The 25,239-nt window shown below is 46.2% G+C and overlaps 3 protein-coding genes across 4 annotated transcripts in view; 1 reads left to right on the forward strand and 2 right to left on the reverse strand.

The window, feature by feature from the left end:
* Positions 1-25,239, reverse strand: part of LOC310760737 (uncharacterized protein) — a 305,377-nt gene that overhangs the window by 240,947 nt on the left and 39,191 nt on the right. Inside the window, exon 1 of one of the 2 annotated variants that reach the window (XM_083609848.1) lies at positions 16-34. The exons of the other annotated variant lie outside the window; for it this stretch is intronic. The gene's annotated coding sequence lies outside the window, so the exon portion shown is untranslated. Of the gene's footprint in view, positions 1-15; positions 35-25,239 lie in introns of those variants that run through there. 2 annotated transcript variants of the gene reach the window in all.
* Positions 3,911-7,213, forward strand: LOC310760857 (olfactory receptor 51G2-like). Its single transcript, XM_083610067.1, has 2 exons — positions 3,911-3,957; positions 6,099-7,213. The coding sequence occupies exon 2, from the start codon at positions 6,132-6,134 to the stop codon at positions 7,113-7,115; it is 984 nt and encodes a 327-aa protein (XP_083466193.1). The 5' UTR covers positions 3,911-3,957; positions 6,099-6,131; the 3' UTR covers positions 7,116-7,213.
* LOC310761879 (olfactory receptor 52L1-like) lies at positions 18,481-24,945 on the reverse strand (the record flags this gene model as incomplete). Its single annotated transcript, XM_083612078.1, has 2 exons — positions 18,481-19,440; positions 24,019-24,945. 2 exons carry the CDS (start codon positions 24,943-24,945, stop codon positions 18,481-18,483), a joined length of 1,887 nt encoding a protein of 628 aa, XP_083468204.1.

Here is a 25,239-nt window from a genome sequence, read left to right on the forward strand (position 1 = left end):
AAGCAACACCGCCACCCCCTTCCTTGCAGGAAAGGACTGGGGAGGGAGGGGGCTTGGCTCTGGAGGACCTGCCCCTCCTTGCTTCCTCTCTAGGAAGGCAGCTCAGTTTCCTTTAACCCTTGCAAAGCCGGTTCCACTCAACTCAGCCCTCTCTCGCTTGGCAGATCCTCAGATTCTTATTATTTTTTATGGATTAAGGGAGCAACTGCTCCCCTGGCTTCACCAATGCCCAGATATCCTTTTGGGGGTGAGGCTCTTGGCTGGACTCTGAGCATCTCCCTCCCTTGGCCAGAAACCAGAGGAAGAGCTTGCAGGGAAAAGGGCTTTGCAGGAGGCAAGGAAGCTCCTCCTAGAATTCAGGAGTGGAGAGACAGGAGGGGATCCCAGGGACATCCAGAGGAGGAGGACACGAGAGCGAGGCTTTGGATGGAAACCACTGTTTGTGCTTGGGGCCCCTGAGATTGGTGTGGGATGAGGAAAGTTTAGTCGGAAGAGCAGAAGACTCTTAATCTCAGGGTTGTGGGTTCTAGAAAAATAATTTCCTGCATGGCAGGGGGTTGGACTAGATGACCCTCATGGTCCCTTCCAACTCTTCAATTCTATGACCAGATGTAATTCCCGCCCCCTGAAAAACCCAGCCACCCACCCACGCCACCTGGCCTGCTCCTGTGCCTTCAGGGGCGTTTGATCTTCACTAAAGATAAAGAGAAGCTTCTGCCGGTGTGGAGATGATGAGCCTATGGACTGGCTGATATCTGGAGGATGAAGCTGCTCTTGAAGGCACAGCTGGGTGCTTGCTAAGCTGGCACTCCCAGGCGGAGGTTTGACCCTTGGAGCCTTGGGGGGCCTGGCTTGCCCGGCCCATGGGCAGCTGCAGCTGGGCAGCCAGCATAGACGCTGCTGCTGCCGCCAAGTCTGTAAAGGATGCCGTGAAAAGACCCAGCAAAGAAGTCGCTTCAGCCGGAGCTTTGCTTGCAAGGCTACTGCAAACAGCTGCTGTTGTGGATTGAATCCATGTATTTGCTTAATAAAAACATTTACACGCCACTAAAATATATTGTAGAAGATATATCAAAGCAGCTTACAACATTGAAAAGGTAAAAATACAAACCCATAGAATTTTCCAGGCAGAGGGCTGCACTTGAATGCTTCGTGTCTGAGGAAGTTTTGCTTTGGTTTTCCCCATGAAAACCCACTCTGTAGCACTCAGTCGGAGCAAACGTCAGTTGGCATTTGTTCTGGTTGAGCTTAAATACTGTGCTTTTGCAGGGAAAACTTCAGAGCACAAATAGGGTGCCCAGAGCGTTCTTGGAAAGAGTGAAGTTAAGTGTGGAGAAGCCTAGTTTCATGTCCTTCTTGCCCCCCAAATTGCTCAGGCAAACCTGCTTTATCATATTGCAAGAACATGGAAACTCCAGCGGGTGCAGAATGCCGCGGCAAGGATCCTGACGGGGTCCTTGTCACGGGATCACATTCATCCAGCTGCACTGGCTCCCCGTGGAGTACAGGGTCAGGTTTAAGGTGCTGCTTTTGACCTTTAAAGCCCTATGCGGCCTAGGACCCACGTATGCGGCCTAGGACCCTCCTGGTATGCCCCGCGGAGGACCTTAAGGTCCACAAATGACAACATTTTGGAGGTCCCAAGTTGGTTAGTCCGGTCTCAACTAGGGCCAGGGCCTTTTCATCACTGGCCCCGACCTGGTGGAGTGCTCTGTCACAAGAGACCAGGGCCCTGGGGTTCTGCCTGGCCTTTGGTTTATACTCAGTCTGACCCTTATGTTTCCCTCCCCTTATGCTTTTGATCTATGGGCCACTTTTAAAATGAGGCTGCATTTTAAATTGTATTTTAACCTGTATTTTAAATTGGTCCCCCCCCCCCCATTATGTTTTTACTGTAATTTTACTGGTGTTAGCTGCCCTGAGCCCGGCTCTGGCCGGGGAGGGCGGGGTACAAATAAAATTTATTATTATTATTATTATTATATCAGTCCAAGCGGAGCCCTTCAAGTCCAGCCTCCTGTTCTCACAGTGGCCAACCAGATGCCCATTATGGGAAACCCACAAGCAGGATCTGAGTACGAGAAGAACTCTCCCCTCCTGGGATTTCCAGTAAAGGACATTCAGATGCATTACTTCCTCCGACTGTGGATGCAGAGCGGAGCCGCCCTGGTTAGTCTCCTCCATGAATTCATCTAATTCTCTTTCAAAGCCATCTAGGCTGGCTTTGGGAGTGAGTTCCATAGTTTGACTATGCACTGCATGAAGAAGGGCTGTTTTTAATCTGTCAGTGGCGGACCATGGCGTCTCTCATTTCAGCGGTGCCCTCTGTGATTGCAAAATATGGCACTCCTGGCCCCTTGCCTTTCATTGGACTTCACAGTTGTGTCTCCTGCTGGGGCACCTAAGAAGCTGCCTCCTTGGTGCAACTGAAGAAGTCAAGCTCCCCTAGATCTGCCTTGGTGCCCGTCCTGCATTTCCCAACATCCAGCTTTGAGGGCTGTCTGTCAGTGTTACGCTGTGAGCCCCGCCATTCTATGCTCAGGTTCTACATATGTATAGGTAAATCCCATATATCCTAAAGATGCAACAGTCTCCATTTGCCTTCATTCCAAGGAAACCAAATCCTAGCTAAGCGCTTGGAGATTGTGGTGGTGTGCAACAGTACAGTGGTACCTCGGGTTACAGAGGCTTCAGGTTACAGACGCTTCAGGTTACAGACTCCGCTAACCCAGAAATAGTACCTTGGGTTAAGAACTTTGCTTCAGGATGAGAACAGAAATCATGTGGCGGCGGTGCAGCGGCAGCTAAAGTGGTACCTCAGGTTAAGAACAGTTTCAGGTTAAGAACGGACCTCCAGAACGAATCAAGTTCTTAACCTGAGGTACCACTGTATTTTCATGCTGTTTTATGGAGATCTGTTCAGCAGCTGGGCAAACCTTCACCGTGCTGGTGCCCTCCAGATTTTTCAGATCACAACTCCCAGCAGATGCAACCAACACAGTTGCCCAGAACATCTGGAGGGTGCCAGTTTGGGGAAGGCTGATATACATGACATGAAATCCAGGAACATGTCACAGTTCATTGTGCGGTGCATGTAAGGAGGGAGGCTGCACAGGTTACTGGCATTTTCTGGTGAATCACAAGAGTCACCTGGTGGATGCATCAGAAACGGGCCTTTGAATGCAGCGAGGCAGCACTTGTCTGTGCCACCAAACCCCTGTTGCTGCAAGAAGAGAAGATGAAGAGCTGATATGAAGGCCGTCTTCAAATATCTGAAGGACTACCCCACCTCCAGTTTAGTGCTTCCCTGATGACTGCTGATATGGTGTTGGCTGGGGCTGTGTGCACATTGTGATAGGGTGGCAAGTTCTCCACAAGAGACTGTGGCAGGACTCTTGCCCCTTGAGCAACCTGAGCAGAAGAGGGGAATTCACCTGGTGGGGCTTGTGCGACATCTACTTTGATCCTCAGATTTCTACCTCCCATATTGCACAAAGTGCACCCTAGATTTTTTAGGAAACCCCTGGAGGGTTCCCTGGGAGAACAGGACTCTGGACTAGATGGGCCATTGGCCTGATCTTATGTTCTTATGAAGTTCTTCTGCTGCAGGAACATTGTGCCTTGTTGGTTTTCTCTGCTCTTTAATGTTTTATTCTTATTTTGAAATGTGTATTTGTGCATGAACATAGTTATCTCCACATGTGCTTCTCATCTGGAGTGCACAGTTGCCCTAATTTTCAACATAAAATGGGTTCCTTGGAAAATTATCCCGTTAAGAGACTGTGCTATTTTGCAGCTCAGAGCCATTCCCTAGAGTTTCAGTGGCCCTCCAGAGATCCTTCCTGTTGTAGATATACAACTGCCCTGAAGCATTTGCTCACCCCAGTCCACACAGGAGGGATCGGGAGCAGAAAGCAGGAGAACCTCACGGCCACCACAGCCATCCAATGTGCTCTGGTAAGTGCTGGGATTTTATCTCTCCTCACCATGGGAAGACTGCAGTCTTGTAGGCATTTATTTATCTGGGAGCAGACCCCACCAAACACAGGGCAACTTCCCTGTAAATGGTACATACCTGAAGGAGTGTCTCCACCCCCATCGTTCTGCCTGGACACTGAAGTCCAGTGCCGAGGACCTTCTGGCGGTTCCTCACTGTGAGAAGCCAAGTTACAGGGAACCAGGCAGAGGTCCTTCTCGGTAGTGGCACCCGCCCTGTGGAACACCCTCCCACCAGATGTCAAAGAGAAAAACAACCACCAGACTTTTAGAAGACATCTGAAGGCAGCCCTGTTTAGGGAAGCTTTTTAATGTTTAATAGACTATTGTATTTTAATGTTCTGTTGGAGGCCACCCAGAGTGGCTGGGGTTATAAATAATAAATTATTATTATTATTATTATTATTATTATTATTATTATTATTATTACATGCTGTCCCAATCTCGGAGTGGCAAGAAACTCCAGAGGCTCCAAGACCTTAGCCAGGTTCATTTTCCTTGGGATGAACATCAGCAGAGACTGGGGTATCTTTAGAAAAGAGGGTCTCATTTACTCTTATACATAACCTGACCATAGGATGAAGGGGCTCACAGCCTTAACACCCCAAGCAGGTCTTGCTTCTCCAGCAGCTGCAGCTTCGGACCCAGCACAGAGGAAGCTGGTCTCTTTGTCTCCAGCTTCCAGCCACCTTTCAGCTCAACTCACCCACACTAAAATCTGGCTATTGTTCTCCTGCTGGGGGGGGGGGGAGGGAAAGGCCCACCTGTTCCTTCTATAGCACAGAGCAACGTCTTCTGTTAGGCTTATTGTGATGCTTAACCAGCCAGCCAAATGCATCATCTGGACAAAGCAGCTGGTTTTGCAAGCTTGCTCTCACACATTTAACTCCCACCCCAATACAGGATCCCAAGAACTAGAAGGGACTCAGGGTGTCATCAAGACTGACCCCCGCAACTCAGAACATAAGCATGTGCAGGACTGCATTGCAAGTATTTGGGCAAAGAGCTTCAATGTAAAGCTTCTGCTCTGCCCCTGAGCTTCAACCTTTCTGTCTGCTGGCCAAGCTCCTATCCCTGCCTAGCCATGAAGCTCACTGGGTGGCCCAGGCCCCCTCATCTGCTTCAGGGCTGCTGAGAGGTCATCAAGTGGGGTGGGATTGGGGGGTTGGAAGCGGCAGTTGCATGGGGCTCTTTTGCTTTCTGACAAATCATAGAATTATAGCTGGAAGGGGTGCTGAGGGCTATCACCTTTAGCTATTCTGCCAGCGCCAGGTAGAGCCATTGTTGCTACCAACCCTTCAGAGTTTGCTCACCTGGACAGGTGGCCCCCATCATATCGGTTGGCAAGGTTTTTCTCTCTAGGCAAACCCTGTGTCTGGCCTGGTTTAATCCAGAACCCAGTCTAAGGCTCAGAACCTGGCTTTTCACTCTGGAATATGTCTGGTGACAGTGAAGAAGGGGTTAGAATCATAAAGCCATAGAATGGTAGAGTGGAGAGGTACCCCAAGCATCATCCAGGCCAACCCCCTGCACTGCAGGAATCACAGCTCAAGAATCCTTGACGGGTGGCTGAGGTGAAGGCAGGAGGCAGGAGTTGGTAATGCAGGTGAACTGTGCACAAGCAAGCTGCCAGCTAGCTCTGCCGAGGCTCTTTTTATTAGCACAATATGCAAAACCAGTCAGGTACATTTTGGGCTGTGACCTTTACGCATCTTCCAATCCTGAGATCGAGGGGTGGTACAAAGTTATTTTGGCACCTGTTTCCACCACATCACTTTCCCCCTGAACAGTGTATGAAGAAGGAGACAAAGGTCACAAACAGGGCACAGCAGACCACTAAAAGAGCAAAAGGTTAGATAGAGGGCATGATGTTCAGACAGCTGTGGTTTGTCTGTGGGTGGATGTGTGCTCCACACCCGAAGGTCATGAGGTCAGACAGCTGTGGCTTGTCTGCGGGTGGAAGTGTTGTCCACACCTGGCGGACATTCTTTCAGGTGGCCACCCAACCTCTGCTTAAAAACCTCAAAGGAAGGAGATAGTAAGCATTAGTCATTGTCTGGAAAGCACATTGTCTGTTGTTGTGTGTATTCATTTGACCACAGGGTGATGTTGGCATCCTAGCAGCTGGTTGGCCCATGATGCTCACCCTCAACGACAGCAAGTGCAGGCAGCCTACCTCCTTCCTTCTGGCAGGCATCTCTGGCCCTGGGGCTGGACCTCAGCCCTGGCTCTACATCCCATTCTGCTTCATGTACCTTGTTGCACTTGTCGGCAACAGCCTGATCCTCGCCGTGATCAAGCTGCATCCAACACTTCATGAGCCCATGTACCTGTTCCTCTCCATGCTGTCCCTGGCAGACATCGGCCTGTCCATCTCCACCTTGCCAACGATGCTCCAGGTGTACGCCTTGGGCTCCGGGGAGGTGGCCGCTGACTCCTGCCTCACCCAGCTCTTCTTCATCCACACCTTCTCCATCCTGGAGTCCTCCGTCTTGCTGGCCATGGCCTTCGACCGCTATGTCGCGATACGGCACCCTCTGAGGTATGTCTCAATGTTGACCAGAGCATGGGTTGGTTGCATCGGTTTGGCCATCGTCATCCGGGGAGTTGGGCTGCACATCCCAGCTCCCATCCTCTTGAGGAGGTTGCCCTTCTGCAAAAGCCACCAGCTCTCTCACTCTTACTGCTTGCACCCGGACGTGATGAAGCTGGCCAGTGCTGACACCTCCCTCAACAGCAGCTACGGCCTCTTCGTCCTTCTCTCCACCCTGGGACTGGACTCCTTGCTCATCGTTGTCTCCTACACCTTGATCCTCAGAACCGTGCTGAGCATTGCCTCCTGGAAGGAGCGAGCCAAGGCCCTCAACACCTGCGTCTCCCACTTCTGTGCAGTCCTTCTCTTCTACACTCCCCTCATCAGCCTCTCCATGATCCACCGCTTCTGGAGGAAGGCTCCCCGCCACACCCACATCTTCCTGTCCTACCTCCACTTTCTGGTCCCTCCGATGCTGAACCCCATCGTCTATGCCCTGAAAACCCAGCAGGTGCGTAAGGAGATAATCTGGGTGTTCCAACAAAGCACCCTGAGGAAGAGGGGGATGGAGCGGAGACGGAGGTGACTCCCTTGCAGTGCGTCAGTTTGGATGGTCTGCAATGGACCCTTTCTTCTTCCTTGGCTCACAGCATCTGACCATGGCCCATCTGGTCCAGCAGCCTGTCCTCCCAGTGGCCAGCCAGATGTCTTCTCCCAGCCCATGGCCTTCCAGGAGAGGCTTAACTCCTCTCGGCTAAACTGTGCCATCTGGGCCAGAGGGTGTTTCAGGCAGAAGAGGGAACCACGAGGAAGGCGGAGACCAGGGATGCACGGCAGAACTTTATCTTGGGATGCTTTATGGAACAGAATTCATAAGCAGATAAACAAAATAAACATTTTCTTCTATGGTGGTCCTCCTAGTTCTTTCTATTTCTGCAGTTCAGAGGCAAGTGTGGATACTTCCGTAGCCAAAATAGTGCCCAAGAAAGAGGTACCAGCAGGTTCAGGGAGGGGTTAGGGTTAGGAGTGCAAAACACACACACACACACACACACACACACACACACAACATCCAGAAGCCTTTACTTTATTCAACATATTGGTTCGTTCAGTGGTTTCTGTCCTGCCCATTCTGAAGCTAAGCTCATTACTTAGACATGGTGTTGTTCCTATATTTATAAGAACATAAGAAGAGGCTGCAGGATCAGGCCAAAGGGCGCACATCTAGTTTAGCACCCTCTTCTCACCACGGCCGACCAGATGCCCCAGTGGGAAATCTGCAAGCGGGATTAGAGCAGATGATTCTTCATGATTACTTTCTCTATGTTTTTAGTTGTTCTTATTATTACCTGTAAGTCTCCTTTGGTCCCTGACAGGGAAAACGGCAGGGTATAAGAAGAGAAGAAGAAGAAGAGGAGTTTGGATTTGATATCCCGCTTTATCACTACCCTAAGGAGTCTCAAAGCGGCTAACATTCCCCTTTCCCTTCCTCCCCCACAAAAAACACTCTGTGAAGTGAGTGAGGCTGAGAGACTTCAGAGAAGTGTGACTGGCCCAAGGTCACCCAGCAGCTGCATGTGGAGGAGCGGAGACGCGAACCCAGTTCCCCAGATTATGAGTCTACCGCTCTTGACCACTACACCACACTGGCTCTCAATGTGTGTGTGTGTGTATATATGTATATTTTTATTTATAAATAAATAAATATATATATATATAAATAACAACATTTTTATTTATTTTGGCTTTTGACTTAAAATCCCTTCAGGTACATGGTTCACATTCCACCATTTCGCCCTTGCAAACCACATACAGTGGTACCTCAGGTTACATACGCTTCAGGTTACATACGCTTTAGGTTACAGACTCTGATAACCCAGAAATAGTACCTCGGGTTAAGAACTTTGCTTCAGATTGAGAACAGAAATCGTGCTCCGGCGGCGCAGCAGCAGTGGGAGGCCCCATTAGCTAAAGTAGTGCTTCAGGTTAAGAACAGTTTCAGGTTAATTTGTAGACCTCTGGAACAAATTAAGTACTTACCCCGAGGTACCACTGTAAACAGCATTGGAAACTGCCTGGTGCCAGAACAGATCGCCTGCCTCTCTCGCCTTCGGTGTGGCTCTCCCCAGGGCCCTGGGAGAAGTTGTGGGCATGCTTGTTGGATCAGGACCAGGGGTGGGAGGAGCTTGAGGAGTCGTCAGCTGGGAACTTCCGGTCGGCGCCAGCGATCAATGGCGGTCTCCCGCTGAGCTCCGCTCAGGGAGACTGCTCCGCGAGTTCGGGTCTGACCGCTACGGCGAAGCGGGGACCCCTAAAATCACAGGCGCAGAAGCCTGTGAGCACGGAGACTCGGTGGGCACCTTAAGCGCCCCCCCTTATCGCAAAGGAGCCTTTTTAAAGGCTCCGGAGCGTTATCGGGAGAGCGCGGTGCTGAGAGTCGCTACCCAGCCCGTGGAGCGAAGCCGCGTCGCCATTGACGGAGAGCGCCGATTCCTTCCTGTCATTTGGACTGAATTGGATTATCCGTGAGTAAGACGGAGCAACAACTTTAAAAAAGAATATCTGAAAATTGGCTGAAAACGGAGAAGGCAAAAAGTAAGGAAGTCTGCCTTCCCTAGACTGCATGATAACTAAAGCAACGAAATAGAAAGCTGCAATTTGAAAAAAAAAACAGCCTTAAAATCGACGGACCCAGACATTGGATTTAAATCCCCCCCTTATCAGGCAGGGGCAGGGGGGGAAGGACTTTGATTTGTATTACCTGCATGAAAGAAGTATAGAAGGGGATTTTTCTGCCGTTTTGAACCCTTGGGGAGGACTGCCTGGAAAGTTAGACACTGGGACTGAGAACTGTCAGTAGAGACTTGCTACAAAGTTGGTGTTTTGCCTTCTTGTTATAAAGTAAGGACCTTATTTGCTACAAGTTTGGGACTTTGGAAAGCTACAAATTGACAGTATCACTATTGGAAAATATTGGATAATTGATTGCTACTTTTGAAGGGAATCCTTGTTTCTTTGTATTGAGAACTTTGGACTGCTCCCTCTAGAGGGTTGCAGGGAAACAGTTATTATTTTCACTGTGAAGAGCAGGCTGGTGGAGTTTTCCATTTGAGAGTAATTCCCGTGGGAAAGACCTTGGGACATGAGTGGCTCAGCAGAAGAGATAACAACAAGAGCTAAGAGTAAAGCTGCACAGAAAAAAAGGGGCTCAATTTCAAATCCAGCTGCAGCAGGCGTAACTACAACTTCATCTATGGAGTCAGTGACACAGGCATTACTTAAAATAAATGAGGCTTTGGAAACGCTCACAAAGCAGAGTACAGAAAACTCCAAACAGTTAAAAGAGTTATCAACAAAATTGGACTTAAATACAGAGACAGTAAATAAATTAGTTCAAGAAAATGAAGTAACTAGAAAGATTGCTGAAGAGGCAAAAACCTCTGCAGAAACTACACAGGAAAAGTTAGTACCAGTCTGCAAAAAGCTGGAGGAACATGAGGCGGCCTTGTCTTTATTGGAATTACAGAGGAAAAATAAGAATCTGAGATTGAGATTGATTCCAGAAAGTGAAAAGGACAATTTGATAGACTTTCTTACAAAAGAGTTTTTGGAATTTTGGCAGGACGATTTGAAAGAGGAGGAATTTAAGATAGTTACTGCTTTTAGATTGGGCAGGAGACAAAACAGAAAGAGCCCAAGAGACTGTTTGATAACTTTGAGATCTCAGGAGGAGAGAGATAAAATATTAAATTTACATTTTAAAAGAACCCTTGAGATTGAAGATTCCCATGTGCAGATATTCAAAGATATTCCTAAATATATGTTGGAAGTGAGGGCCCACTATAAGGACTTGGTCACTCTGCTGAGAAAGAACAACATACTATTCAGATGGGAATTTCCACAAGGCCTGTCCTTTAACTACAAAGGGAAGAAGATTAAAATAAAAACAGTGCAAGATAAAGAACAGTTTCTGGAAAGAAACGAGGAGGACCTTTTGAAGGAAGCGACAGAACCTACTAACTTAGTAGAAGTACCAGACACCTCAAACTTATCTTTTGGGCTTAAAACACCAACAGGAGAAGAACTGCTTGGAGCAGTTGGGGGAACAGTTAAGTAAATAACAAGATGTCTCTGCAATTTCTAAGCTGGAATTTTAATGGATTAAACCTTCCCAGGAAAAGGCGTGAGGTTTTTCATATTTTAAAAAAAGAACAATTGGACTTGATTTGTTTGCAAGAAACCCACGTGACTAGAGTACATAGAAAATTACTTATTAATAAAAGATTAGGACAGGAATTCATTTCGTCAGACAAAGTGAAGAAAAGAGGAGTGGTGATCTACGCAAAGGAAAAACTGGTACCTAAATTGATTTTTAAAGATGAACAAGGAAGATATTTGGCAATCGAAATTCAAGTTCAAGGAGAAAAATTATTGATAATAGGAGTCTATGCTCCAAATGAAGGGAAGTCAGAATTTTTTAAGAAATTGCATGAGACATTAATGGACTATCTGGACTATAATGTAATTTTGATGGGAGATATGAATGGAGTGGTCTCTACAAATATGGATAAAGCACAAAGACAGGTAGTCTCCAAGGATGGGAGACTACCAAAGACTTTTTTTGAAATGACAGACAATATGAACTTGATTGACATTTGGAGAACAAGGAACCCTCTTGAGAGGGAGGGAACCTTCTTCTCTGAAGCAAAAATGACTTGGACCAGAATTGACCAAATATGGGTAACTAGTGGGATGGCACCAAGGATAAAGAAAGTAGAAATCTGCCCAAAGACTTGCTCCGACCATAACGCTGTAAAGATGGAGATGAACCTAACAACAGCTGGCTCCTTCAGATGGAGGATGAATGACTCCCTATTAAGAGATGAAGAGGTGTTCAGAAAGGCCCAGAAAGTGGTGAAGGACTACTTTGAGATAAATCTGAGAACAGAGGTCGAGAAAAGAGTAATTTGGGACGCAAGTAAAGCCGTTATGCGAGGATTTTTAATACAACAGAATGCTATAAGAAGGAAGAGACAGAATGAGAAAAAGGATAAGATTTTGGAAAGGATAAAAGAGGGGGGGAAAAACTGAGATCTAAACCAAAGTCTCATGAAATTTTGAGAGAAATTAAGTTTTATCAGAGACAATATATGGAACTGATGAATCAAGAGATAGAATGGAAAATAAAACAAATGAGACAAAAGACATTTGAATCGGCAGACAAATGTGGGAAACTTCTGGCATGGCAATTGAAGAAGAGACAAAAACTGAATACGGTTACAAGCCTAGAAGTTGAAGGAAAGAACATTTATAAACCAAATGAGATTAGAAACTGTTTTCAGAGCTATTTCAGGAGACTTTATGCACAAGGGCCGGTGAATGAAAAAGAGATAGAAGAATTCCTTAAAAAATATGGATTACAAAAAATTTCTGAACAAAGTAAAGTGATTTTGAACCAGAAGATAACTGAGCAAGAAATAGAGGGAGCCATTCAAAATATGCAATTGGGAAAATCTCCAGGACCAGATGGATTGACCTCCAGATATTATAAAGCCTTGAAAGAATGGCTTATACAACCATTGAAGGAGGTCTGTAATGAAATTTTAGAGGGGAGGAAGGCACCTGAATCGTGGAAAGAAGCGTATATTACACTTATACCAAAATCAGAGACTGAGAAGAATCAGATTAAGAACTACCGCCCTATATCATTACTCAATGTGGATTACAAAATTTTTGCAGACATTTTGGCAAAAAGATTGAAAAGGGTTTTGGTGGGAGAGATTCATAAAGACCAGGCGGGCTTTCTTCCAGGAAGACATCTATCTGATAATGTGAGGAACATAATAGATATTATGGAATTATTAGAAGTTAATATTAACACTAAGGCAGTATTAATATTTGTGGATGCGGAGAAAGCCTTTGACAATGTTTCTTGGAGCTTTATGAAAAAGAATCTTGAAGGGATGGGGGTAGGCCAAGGTTTTGAGAATGGTATAGGTGCAATTTATTCTGAACAAAAAGCAAAACTGATTGTAAATAATGTGGTTACTGAAGAATTTGCTATTGAAAAAGGGACACGACAGGGGTGCCCAATGTCCCCATTACTTTTTATATCGGTCTTGGAGGTTTTATTAAACATGATCAGAGGGGACCAGCTGGTTAAAGGGATTCAGGTCGGAGCTAAACAATACAAACTGAAAGCATTTGCAGATGATTTGGTTTTAACCTTACAAGAGCCAGACACTAGTACGAGAAGAGTTCTAGAGTTAATACAAGCATTTGGTCAAGTAGCAGGTTTCAAGTTGAATAAACAGAAAAGAAAGTATTGGACAAAAATTTAACAGTTGCTGAAAGAGAGAATTTTCATAGTGAAACTGGTTTAATGGTAGCAAAGAAAGTGAAATACCTGGGGATTAATTTGACATCCAAGAATGTGAACTTATTTAAAGACAATTATGAGAAATGTTGGGCAGAAGTTAAGAAAAATTTAGAAATATGGGCAAATTTGAGACTTTCCTTGTTAGGCCGAATTGCTGTTATCAAAATGAATGTTTTGCTGAGAATGTTGTTTTTGTTTCAAACATTGCAGATTGTGGACAAAATGGACTGTTTCAAGAGGTGGCAGAAAGACATATCTAGATTTGTCTGGCAGGGCAAAAAGCCCAGAATAAAATTTAAGATACTAACTGATGCAAAAGAAAGAGGGGGGTTTCCCCTGCCGGACTTAAAATTGTATTATGAATCAGCGGCATTTTGCTGGCTGAAAAATTGGCTGCTTCTGGAAAACACAGACATTTTGGATTTGGAAGGGTTTAATAACAGATTTGGATGGCATGCATATATATGGTATGACAAGGTTAAAATTCATCAGGGCTTCAAAAAACATATTGTCAGGAAAGCACTATATAAGGTTTGGATTCGGTACAAAGATTTGTTGGAAAATAAAACACCTAGGTGGTTGTCACCAATGGAAGCTAAGGAGGTGAAAAAACTCAACATGGAATCAAAATGGCCAAAATACTGGGAAATTATAGAATATGAGGAGGGAAAAGTGAAATTGCAGAGCTATGAGAAACTGAAGTTAAAAGTAAGAGACTGGTTACACTATTACCAGATAAATGAAGTGTTCAAACAGGACAGGAAAATTGGCTTCCAGGTGGAGAGATCAAAATTAGAAACAGAATTGCTAGAACCCAATACTAAGAATTTGTCAAGAATGTACAACTTGCTGTTGAAATGGAATACACAGGATGAGATGGTTAAATCAGCCATGATCAAATGGGCACAAGACATTGGTCATGACATTATGTTTGCTGACTGGGAACAGTTGTGGACCACAGGTATAAGATTTACGGCATGTAATGCCTTAAGAGAGAACATTATGAAAATGATGTATAGGTGGTACATGACCCCAGTCAAGCTTGCAAAAATTTATCACACGCCCAATAATAAATGCTGGAAATGTAATGAAACTGAAGGTACTTTCTACCACCTCTGGTGGACGTGCCCAAGGATCAAGGTCTTCTGGGAAATGATTTATAATGAAATGAAAAAGGTGCTTAAATGCACTTTCGTGAAGAAACCAGAGGCCTTTCTCCTGGGCATGGTAGGCCAATTGGTGTCAAGGAAAGATAGGACGTTTTTTATGTATGCGACAACAGCAGCAAGAGTTCTTTTAGCAAAGTATTGGAAGACACAAGAGCTACCCACGCTGGAAGAATGGCAGACAAAGGTGATAGACTATATGGGACTGGCTGAGATGACTGGCAGAATCCGCGACCAAGGGAAAGAGACGGTGGAAGAAGATTGGAAGAAATTTAAAGTTTATCTTAAGAACTGTTGTAAAATTAATGAGTGTTAAAATGTCATGGGTAATGCAAAATAGAATTGCAGTGACAAACAATTGGATAAGAGAAAAAGGACTAAAGAAAGTGAATTATAAGTAATTGAAATTAGGGGTTGCTGGAAAAGTTTAAAACAAGGATGCAGAAAAGGGGGGTATGGGGAAGTCGTTGAAATAAGGTTTAAGAAAAAGAGGTTAAGAAATTATACGTGTTTATATGTTTGTTTGTCTATGTATTGTTTTGTATTGTGTTTTAATATGTGTTGAAAAATCAATAAAAATTTATTTTTTTAAAAAAAGGAGTCGTCAGCTGATGATCCCAAGGGGGGGGGACCCAGTGGGTGGGGGGTGAGCATGACCGTATCTGGGAATGGGTGGAGGGTTCCCCTTCAAGGTCAGTGGGTGAGACCACCCAAGGCAGCCTTGCTTCCGGTCCAGCACTCATCCTTCGCTGGACTAAACCACTGTTTGGCGAGTCAAACCATAAGGGGAAGCGTCCCTGGGAATAGCTCAGAATAATTCCTTGTGTTTGAATTGAGTGTTACTCCCTGGCCACTTCAGGAGTCAAGAGATTGAAGGAGGCACCTGCTCAGTGAAGTTGCTCCTGGGAGCACATAATTAATGGCACAGGCAGAAAATCAGCTGCCTTGTTCCAGACACCCAGGTTTCCCCACCTGTCCGAGGCTCCTGGTCTGCATCACCACAATTACCTCCATCAAGTTAATTCAGGCAGAGAGCATGTCGTTCTTCTGGGAACCAAATCTTGCAAGGAAAGACACACAATGGAAAGGGGGAAAGAATGGCATTCTTCCTAGGCAGCTTAGACAACATGGCCTTCTCTCAGCTACCTGGAATGGAGAAGAGGTGGAGAACTCAAGCCATGGAAGTCTCCGTCTTGTCCTTGGTGCTCAGAGAGCCATAGTTAGGCTCTTCTACAGCAACTTAGCAGAACCATGGAAAGTGCCTTCCTGGCTCCAGTGAAGACTTCATCTAGGCCACTCCTGGAGCAGGCAAGGAGGGAGGCTGAAGTCAAGGAGATTAGGATCTCTCCATCCTCTTCATCGAAGATATTATTTTATTCTTGGAGAAGGGGTTGCAGTAGAGGATCGGATCTGCATGGATACACTTGATGAACCCCATTATCTACAGCATCAAAACAAAGCAAATCTACAGCAGGATCCTCAGAATGTTCAAGAATGCCCAAAGAATTTAGTTATTCGTAGAATCACAGAATCATAGATTTATAGAGTTGGAAGGGGTGCTGGACATCCAATGGCCTGCAAGGCATCTCAGCTAAAGCATCTCTGGCAGATGGCCATCCATCCTCTGCACAAAAACCTCCAACGAAGGCGACTCCACCGCCTTTCAAGGGATTTTGTTCCACTGTCAAAAGCTTGTACCATCAGAAATTTCTTCCTGATGTTTAGTTGGAGTCTCCTTTCTTGCAACTTGAAACTATTGGTTTGGTCCTACCCTCCGGAGCCAGAGAAAATGAGCTTGCTCCATCCTCCATGTGACAGCCCTTCAGATAATTAAAGATGGCTTTCATATCTCCTCTCCTTCTCCTTCTTTTAGCTTTTTATTTATACTTTTCAAATTTATACATTTCATTAGTTTTACAATCAATTTAACATTTCAAATTTTGACTTCCTTCCCCCTCTTTCTGCAGTTCCTTAAATTTATTTTTTAATATCTTCTGCACATCCAAATTCCTTTAACTTGGTCATTTAATTATCTACCATAAATATATACTCTTTTAAAACTGCAGGTTATTGCAACAATCCTGCCAATGTTTTTATCTGTTTACAATTTATCTGTAAATAGTCAATTAACCATTTCCATTCTTCTGGTAAGTTTCGCTATTTCTGCATATTCCATAAGTTTTTTGTATCCTTTCTGCCTTTCCCAGTTCCCTCTCCTTTCCTTCTTCAGGCTAAACTTACCCAGCTCTCTCAACTGTTCCTCATAAGGCTTGGTTTCCAGACCCTTGATCTTCTTGGTTGCCCTCCTCTGCACAAGTTCCAGCTTGTTACTAGATTTTTTTCAGTATGTTTAGATCCTGTCTTTCTTACGACACAGAACCCAAGTTCCCTGGAGGTCACCCATCGAGGTGTTGAGCAGATCCTGACCTGCTTAGCTTCTGCAAGGAGGTGGCCTCCTGATCCTTCAGACCAGTCCCTGGAAACATTCAGCCAAGGAAAGGCCAAGAGAGAGCAGGTCAATGCTCAGATGTCAATGTAGAACAGATGAATTTATTCCTGTTTGGTTTGATTTTGTGCCAAAAACATGGGGCAAATCCACCCTTCTTGTTGTTCTGATGCTTCCTGTTGGCAGAAATCACACTTTTGTGCTCAACTGGAGCAAGCGGCAATTTCCCGCAGATTGCTATTTGTTCCGATTTAGAACTAAAGAGTGGGTTTTCCAGGTGTAAAAAATGGTTATTTATGTATGCCACTACTGCAGCCTGTGTTATGTTAGCTCAAAAATGGAAAACAAGCGAGGTCCCAACTAAGGAAGAATAGCAACTTAAACTGATGGAATATGTGCAGCTTGCTGATCTAACATATAGAATAAGAGAACAAGAAGAACACACGTTTAAAGAAGATTGGAAAATGTTTGCTGAATATATGGGAGGAAACGGTGTACACTTGAAAATGTTGGCAGCGTTAAGATAAATTCAACAGTGTAAACAAGTCCTGATGGATGTATTAATGGAATACTGAATGGTTTAGTTTATGTAAAATACGCAGGGATTTACAGTATGCAAAATGAACCATGGAAAGAGAAGAAGAGAAGTTGCTGACATTTTAAGGATGTTTAATGAATATTTTAAATTGCAAAATAGAAAACTTAATAAAAATTATACACACAAAAAAGAAAAGCAGCATTTTCCATCCCTATCTCAAGAGTTTCGTTTGGTTGCTCGCCTCTATGGCTAACATTATTGTCTCTCTTCTGACTTCCCTAAATAAGTATCTTCTTGCCTCCTGAGCAAGATGAGCCTGCTTTTTTCCGTTGCAAACTGACATCCTGATTTGCCTCCTTTATGCTCCTTTGGCAACACTTGCTAAGAAGGCAGTGATGTTAGAAAGCCTCCCATCTCAGACAGTGGTGTGAGCAGCTGGCTGGCTTTTCAGCACCCCTGAATATGACTGGGCCAGATGGGCGCCCCACAAGCCCCCTTGGCTCTACTTCCATCAAGCACCAAGGTGTGACTGTGGCAGGTGTGGTGTCTGAGTGATGGATTTAGGATTTACCAGCTTGATTTAGGAACTCTGGTAAAATTCTGCTTTGCTGGGAGCTCCGTTTGGCTGGCCAGCTTTGACAACTAGACTACAGTGGTACCTGTTGACATTTCCATTCCACCTTAAGGAACAGGTGTGTGGAATTGTTGCGTGTCACATGTCTGTTTACATTCCAGCACAGTATGCTGGGAACGTCCGTTGTGTATAGCTTTTGCTTTTTGCTGTTCTCTCTGAGATGACATGAGAGAGAGATGACATGTTTCTTTGTCCTGATTTATGATCAATAAATCCATAGCTGTAGTATGCTTCCACAAGCCTTCTTGTATGTTTTATGAAAACTAATAAATTTAATATTTACCTAAAATAAATAATAATAAATAGTAAACATAAATGTGTTTAGCAGGTGCCAAAAAAAGTACAGTGAAGGCGCCTGCTTGCCTGATGTCAAGAGGAAGGGAGTTTCAAAGTTCAGATGCTGCCACACTAAATGACTGGGTTCTTACAAATAAGGAACAGCTTTCATGTAGCAGTTGACTGGGCACATAGAGGATAAGGCAAACTGGTCCCCCCTCCATAGAATCATAGAATTGCAGAGTTGGAGGGGTACCCAGGGTCATCTAGCCCAACCCCCTGCAATGCAGGAATCAAAAGCTTGAACTTGGCCTGGCAGCAAATTGGCAGCCATTGCGGATTCCAGAGCACAGGTGTTCTAGGCTGACAAGGCCCCACTGCGGTCAGCAGTCATGTTGCAGCATTCTGCCCCAATGTCTCCAGTTATGTTGCATTTGGGGGTTCCCTGATTGCTCCAATGCCTTTTTGGCCACCGTGTGGGCAAGGAAGCCCCTCCGACGCCTGCAGTGCCTTCAGTACAAGTCTTTCCTCTTCCAAAACTTGCGGAACACTCTGTTGCGGATCTCCTTGGTCTTGACCCCGTAGACAATGGGGTTGAGGGTAGCCGGCAGCAGCAGGTAGAGGTTAGCCAGGAGGATGCGGGCATGTGGAGGCACCTTGTGGCCAAAGCGGTGTGTCAGGATGGAGAAGAGTCCCGGGACGAAGGCGATCAATATGACGCAGATGTGGGAGCCGCAGGTGTTGAAGGCCTTGAGGCGAGCCTCCTTGGAGGGCAGGCGGAGGACAGCACGGAGAATCATGCCATAAGAGAGTGCGATGAGCAGCATGTCGGAGATGCCCACATAGAGGGCCACACTCAGCCCATACAGGCTGTTGACTGTGACGTCAGTGCAGGCCAGCTTCACTACAGCCATGTGCTGGCAATAGGTATGGGGCACCAGGTGGCTTCCGCAGAAAGGCAGCCGCCCTGCAAGGACCGGGAACGGGGTGATGAGAGCAACCGCCCGGGCCACCACCACCACCCCAATCTTGAGGAGGACAGACTTGGTCAAAATGGCCTCATAGCGCAGCGGGGAGCATATGGCCACGTAGCGGTCAAAGGCCATGGCCACCAGGACGGTGGCCTCCATCACGGAGAAAGAGTGGATGAAGAACATCTGAGCCAGGCACCCACCAAAGCTGATCTTGCCGGCATCAAACAGGAAGGTGCAGAGCATCTTGGGCAGGGTGGCGGTCGAGATGGCCAGGTCAATGGCAGCCAGCATGGAGAGGAAGATGTACATGGGCTTGTGGAGGCTGGGCTCCATCTTGATGACGACTAAGATGGTGCCGTTGCCCAAGATGATGATGAGGTACATGGAAGAGAGGGGGATGGAGAGCCAGTGCTGAGCACTTTCCAGCCCTGGGATTCCCAGCAGGATGAACGAGGAGGGGTTGGCCTGGGAACTGCAGTTGGAAGCACACATGATGCTCTTGTTGGAGAGATCAGGTCATCATCACTGAGCATGCTTCCTGGAGGAGAAGGAAGGAGAGAGAACTTCTGTGAGGAACATCGTAGGAGCATTGAAACTGCCTCCCACCAAGTCAAAAGATCCCAAGAGGAGCCTGCTGAATCAGGACAATGGCCCATCATCTTCTCACAGTGGCCAGCCAGATGATGAACTTATCTAATCCTCGTTTAAAGCCATCCAAGTTGGTGGCCATTACTGCCTTTTGCAGGCATGAGCTCCATCGTTTAACTCTGCTATGTGCTATATATGTATGTGCTATGTACTATGTATGGAAGTGAGAGCTGGACCATAAAGAAGGCTGCTAGCCAAAGAATTGATACTTTTGAATTCTGGTGCTGGAGGAGATTCTTGAGAGTCCCATGGACTGCAAGAAGATCAAACCTATCCATTCTGTAGGAAATCAGCCCTGAGTGCTCACTGGAAGGACAGATCCTGAAGCTGAGGCTCCAAGACTTTGACCACCTCATGAGAAGAGAAGACTCCCTGGAAAAGACCCTGATGTTGGGAAAGATGGAGGGCACAAGGAGAAGGGGACAACAGAGGACGAGATGGTTGGATAGTGTTCTCGAAGCTACCAGCATGAGTTTGACCAAACTGTGGGAGGCAGTAGAAGACAGGAGTGCCTGGCGTGCTCTGGTCCAGGGGGTCACGAAGAGTCGGACACAACTAAACGACTAAACAACAAAAACAACAACATGTGTGAAGAAGGACTTTCTCTTATCCACCCAGACTTTTCCAGTATTCTCCATCATTGGGTGTCCACGAATTCTAGGGTGAGATCATTTATTTTTCTAGGTCAGGATTATCTACCACACTGATCTGCCTTTGGCTCTCCAGGGCTTCAAAGACTGGTCTTTTCGTGGAGATGGTGCCAGGGACTGAACCCAGGACCTTTTGCAGCCACTGAGCTGTGACACTTGCCATCAGAACCTGCCTGGAGAAACAGGAACTGTGGAACTCAAAGCAACAATTTGAGTCGTGAAAGCTACACCAGTCTTCCAGCTTCTTTTGTACAGGAGGGAACAAAACTGCTGGGGGGAAGGGCCTTAAGTCATAGAACCATAGAATTGTAGACCCCAAGGGCCTTCTAGTCCAACCCTTCAATGCAGGACTGTGTGAGGTTGAGCCTGGTAAGGGAGGATGTGCCCTTCAGCCGGCTCCTTTGGCCTCTGAGTTGGCATGCAGTGATGAGGGGGCTTTCCTGGGGCAACAGATGGGTGTCTGTGGCTCATCTCTGGCCAGAGATGGAAAGAAGATAAAGTCCCTACCAGAGAAGAATGGCAGTTCAAGTTGATGAATTATGCCAAAATGGCTAAAACGACCAGAAGAATCAGAAATCAGAAAGACCAAAATTTTAATAAGGAATGGGGGAAATTCATAACTAATCTTAAAAACCATTGTAAACAGTTAAAATCGTTAGTAGGGTTGGTATATCACTTGTAGTTTAATGGACACAGTGGAGAGGTAAAAGATTTGGATTATTATAAAAGATGGAGGAGGAAATTATTAACAATAGGACCCACAAAGAGGAAGAGGGGAGTCCAGAAGATTCTCTGGAATCTCGTTTCTATGTTGTATGTTGGATATGGGACTGTAAAATTTTCAACTGAAAATTTTCGGAGTTTGTTAAGAGAGAGCTAGTTAAGATCCGTTTCTGTTCTTGTATATAGTAACTTGTAGAGTCTGCTGTAAATAATAAACACCTCTAAGTAACCAAGTTACTAGTAGCAGCGTCTTGTTCCTGCTTCGTCCATCCTGCCTGCAAATGATTGCTTTCTGGAACTCTGAGTATGCTCTGCTAAGGTCTGGCTAAGGTCCTGCAACAGGTCAAAGTTGATAAACACCAATATGTTCAGCAAAGAACAGGCATCAGCTAACCAGCAGAGCAGGAGGAACGTTCAATAACCAGGTTTTCTGGAGGAGACCTGGGAGTCAGCAAAGGCCATTTTGCTTGCATATTGCCTGGTTTTGCTAAGCAGAGACTACGGGCCTGAGAACCTAAGAAGATCTTGCCAGATCAGGCCTGTGGGGGCCAATCTTGCCCAGGGTCCTGCTCTCACACTGGCCAACCAGATGCCGAGTATGGGAAACCTGCAAGCAGGATTCAAACACAAGAGCTCTCTCCATTCCTGTGGTTTCCAGCATCTGGGCTCCAGAATCACGGCTGCCTCCAACTGTGGAAGCAGAGCTGAGCCATCCTGTCTAGTATCCATGTATAGCCCTCTCCTCCTCCATGAACCTGTCTAATCCTATTTTAAAGCCACCCAGGTTAGAGGCCATCATTGCCTCATGTAGAAGGGAGTTCTATAGTTTAACTACATACTGCAGGAAGAAGGACTTTCTATTATCTGGGTTTGTTTGTTTGTTTTAAATCTGCTATCTCTCTTTAATATGCAGCCAGAATTGGATTCTCCAAGACAAACACCCAGATAGGATCTTGCTGTTGTGACTGAGGCCATCAAAAAGGGATTCCCTCACTTTGCAGGGAATGCTGCAGTAACAGACATAGTTCCAAACTATCCTGGTTGCTAATCCTCCCCCTCCTCCCCCCCCCTGGTTCCTTACCGCAATTTCTGGCCGGATGTTCTGGACTCCACCTTCAGCCGAAGCCCCTCTCAGACAAGCCATTGGCACCCCAGTGTCACAACTGTAGCAAACCTGATTCTGCCAGAACCTGAAGGAAAGCCAGGAAATATTTATGGGCTGCGGTGTGATCTTCAGGGATCACTAATTGGTTGGGAGCTTTCTGACCACTCCATGGTGCCTCTCCAAGGGGAATGGATGGACCAGGGGACAGTTTCCTGCACCTGCTGAACTTAGAAAGTGAACATTTGGGGGAACTGAGAGTTTCACACAACAACCACCGGACCCATAAGCGATGCTGTGTGACTAAATGACCATATTTATACCCCGCCCATCTGGCTAGGTTTCCCCAGCCACTCTGGGCAGCTTCCAGGAGTCCAGGCCCTGAAGGAAACCCTCACCAAACCTTGAGAAGGTCCACCACTGGCACGCAACCCTCACCCAGTTGTGTGGAATCAAGCCCATCACCATTTCTCCTCTTCCTCTACCCATTGGGTCCACATGAGCTTCACTTAGCTGTGGGTGGGTGGCATTCAAGTACCGTATTTTTCACTCCATAAGACGCACTTTTTTCTTCCTAAAAAGTAAGGGGAAATGTCTGTGCATCTAATGGAGCAAGTGTATGGTCCCAGGAGCCGAATTGCCCAGGGGCAAAAAGAAGATCATGCTTTTTCTTTTGAAAGAGGGAAGTGAGTGTTGAAACAAAGCCTAATCGTTTGCCGATCAGGGAGAGAGATAAGGGATGCTAGAGATAAAGGAGGCTGCCTGGGAGGGGGGAGGTGAAGACAGCAAACTTGCAAAGGGGGGGAAACAGGAAGACTAAAGCAATAAGGAGAGAAATTAGAAGAAGCAGAAGCAAAAAACTGCTCCAGCTAAGGAAAAGACACTAAGGCAAACAAGAGGGAAGGTAGTGTTGAAAGGAAACAGCTGATTGGTGGGATCAGAAGAGAGATAAGGGACGCTTTTGGAGGGTGCCTGGGAAGGTGGAGGTAAAGCCCATTGATCGACAGGATTTTTGCATTGGGTCACCCCAAATTAACCATCATATCAAATAGCATGTCCATGGTTACAGCCTGCACCAAAAAAAATCATGCACCCACAGTTTCCTGGGGCTGCAATGGTGCAAAAATGTGCTTACAAAGCACAGATCCACATGGATCCTCAGGATTTTTGCATTGGGTCACCCCAAATTCACCATAAGATCATGTCTGTGGCCACAGAATGAACCACAAAAATCATACATCCACTCTTTCATTCAGAATATTTTTTTCTTGTTTTCTCCTCTAAAAACTAGGTGTGTCTTATGGTCAGGTACGTACTATGGAGCAAAAAATATGGTACTTTTAGTAGCAAATCAGCCACAGCAACGAAAGAACCCAGGATAAAATATTAGAATCATAGAATAATGGAGTTGGAAGGGACTCAGAGGGTCTTCTGGTCCAACTCCCTGCAAGAATATGCAGCTGTCCCACATGAGGGTTAAATTTGCAACCTTGGCATGATCAACACCACACTCTCACCAGCTGGACTATCCAAGCTGTTTAATCTTGTATTTATTTAGAGAAGGCAGAAGAAATATGATAACATTAGACATAGAGGAAAACAACCCAACAAAAAATAGCATCCTAACTGGTACAACTCTGAGTCAGAGAGGGAAAATGCTGTTTTTCTACAGTGCCTGGCACAATATTGATGAATCGATATTGGTCACAGTGAGTTGAGTGACTGGCTCTCTCTTGGGATTCCCCTGGATGAATGGTCCCAGGGTCTTGCCTGAAGGACCATGAGGCCACCGCCTTGCTGGAGCAAAGCATGTCAGTGACTGGTCAGTGGCAAGATGGGAACACCATGAATGCCACATTGGGTTCCATGATGGGGGAAAAGGAGGATACAAACATAGGAAAATAAAATGAAGCAATAATCCATGAACTGACAAATCCTTCAGGAGTTCCTGACCATTCTGAGGATCCTGCTGTAGATCTGCTTTGTTTTGATGCTGTAGATGATGGGGTTCATCAAGGGTGGCAGGAGGATGTAGACATTGCCCATGATGACGTGGAGGAGGGCAGGGGCATGCTGTCCAAACCGGTGTACGATGGAGAGCCCAAGCACTGGGATGTAGAAGACCAGAACGGCACAGATGTGGGAGACGCAGGTTCCCAGGGCCTTGTGGTGGCCCTGGTTGTCAGAGGCCATGCCCAGGACAGTCCTTAGGATCAGGCTGTAGGAGATGAGGATGAAGAGCAGGTCAGAACCCATGGTGAGGAGGATGAGGATGAGGGCATAGAAGCTGTTGAATGTTGTATTGGCGCATGCCACACGAATGGTGTCCTGGTGAAGACAGTATGAGTGGGAAAGGACAGCATTAGGGCAGTAGGGGAATGTCAAGAGGAAAGGCACAGGAGGCAGTAGGAACAAGGTGCTCCTTAGCAGGAGGACCAGCCCAATTCTGGCCACTCTACTGGAGTTCAGCAGTGCTGTGTACCTCAGAGGAGAGCAGATGGCCAGGAATCGGTCCACGGCCATGGCAAAGAGCACAGCTGACTCCATGAAGGAGAAGGAGTGGACGATGAAGAGCTGAGCTACGCATGCTTCCTTGCTGATCTTCTTCAATTGGAACCAGAGGATGCCCAGCACTGTGGGCACTGTGGCGAGGCAGAGGCAGAGGTCCGTGGTAGCCAGCATGGCCAGGAAGTAGTACATGGGCTGGTGCAGGCTGGGCTCTGTCCGTATGACATAGAGGATGGTGCAGTTTCCTAGGATGGCTGCCAGGTAGATGGAAAAGATGGGGATCCCAACCCAGCCATGAGCTGCCTCCAACCCAGGGAAGCCCCTCAGGGCAAATTCTGTGGTGCTGAGGTTGGCGGAGGTATCCTGCACCATGGTGAACCCCAGCTACTATCTTTCACTTCCAGGATCTCTCACACAGAAATGGAGCATTTGGAGGACACGATCAGTTGTCATCTTTGAGGATGGAAGGCAAGGAAGAATTCCTGTAGAAATCTAAGCTATGCCCCAAGCAGAAGATATCTGTCATTCAGGAGTGGAAAGTATTGGAACATAGAAAGCTGCAATAAACTGAGTTGGACCACTGGTCCATGTAGGTCAATGATGGCTACACTGACTTGCAGCAGATCTCCAGGATTTTGAGATAGGGGACATTCACATCTATACCTG

Source organism: Podarcis filfolensis, assembly GCF_964270895.1.
Source record: "Podarcis filfolensis genome assembly, chromosome: 4".
Taxonomy (NCBI): domain Eukaryota; kingdom Metazoa; phylum Chordata; class Lepidosauria; order Squamata; family Lacertidae; genus Podarcis; species Podarcis filfolensis.

Coding starts and splice junctions, on each gene's coding strand:
- LOC310760857 (XM_083610067.1), top strand. CDS start 6,132: ATGATGCTCACCCTCAACGACAGCAAGTGCAGGCAGCCTACCTCCTTC.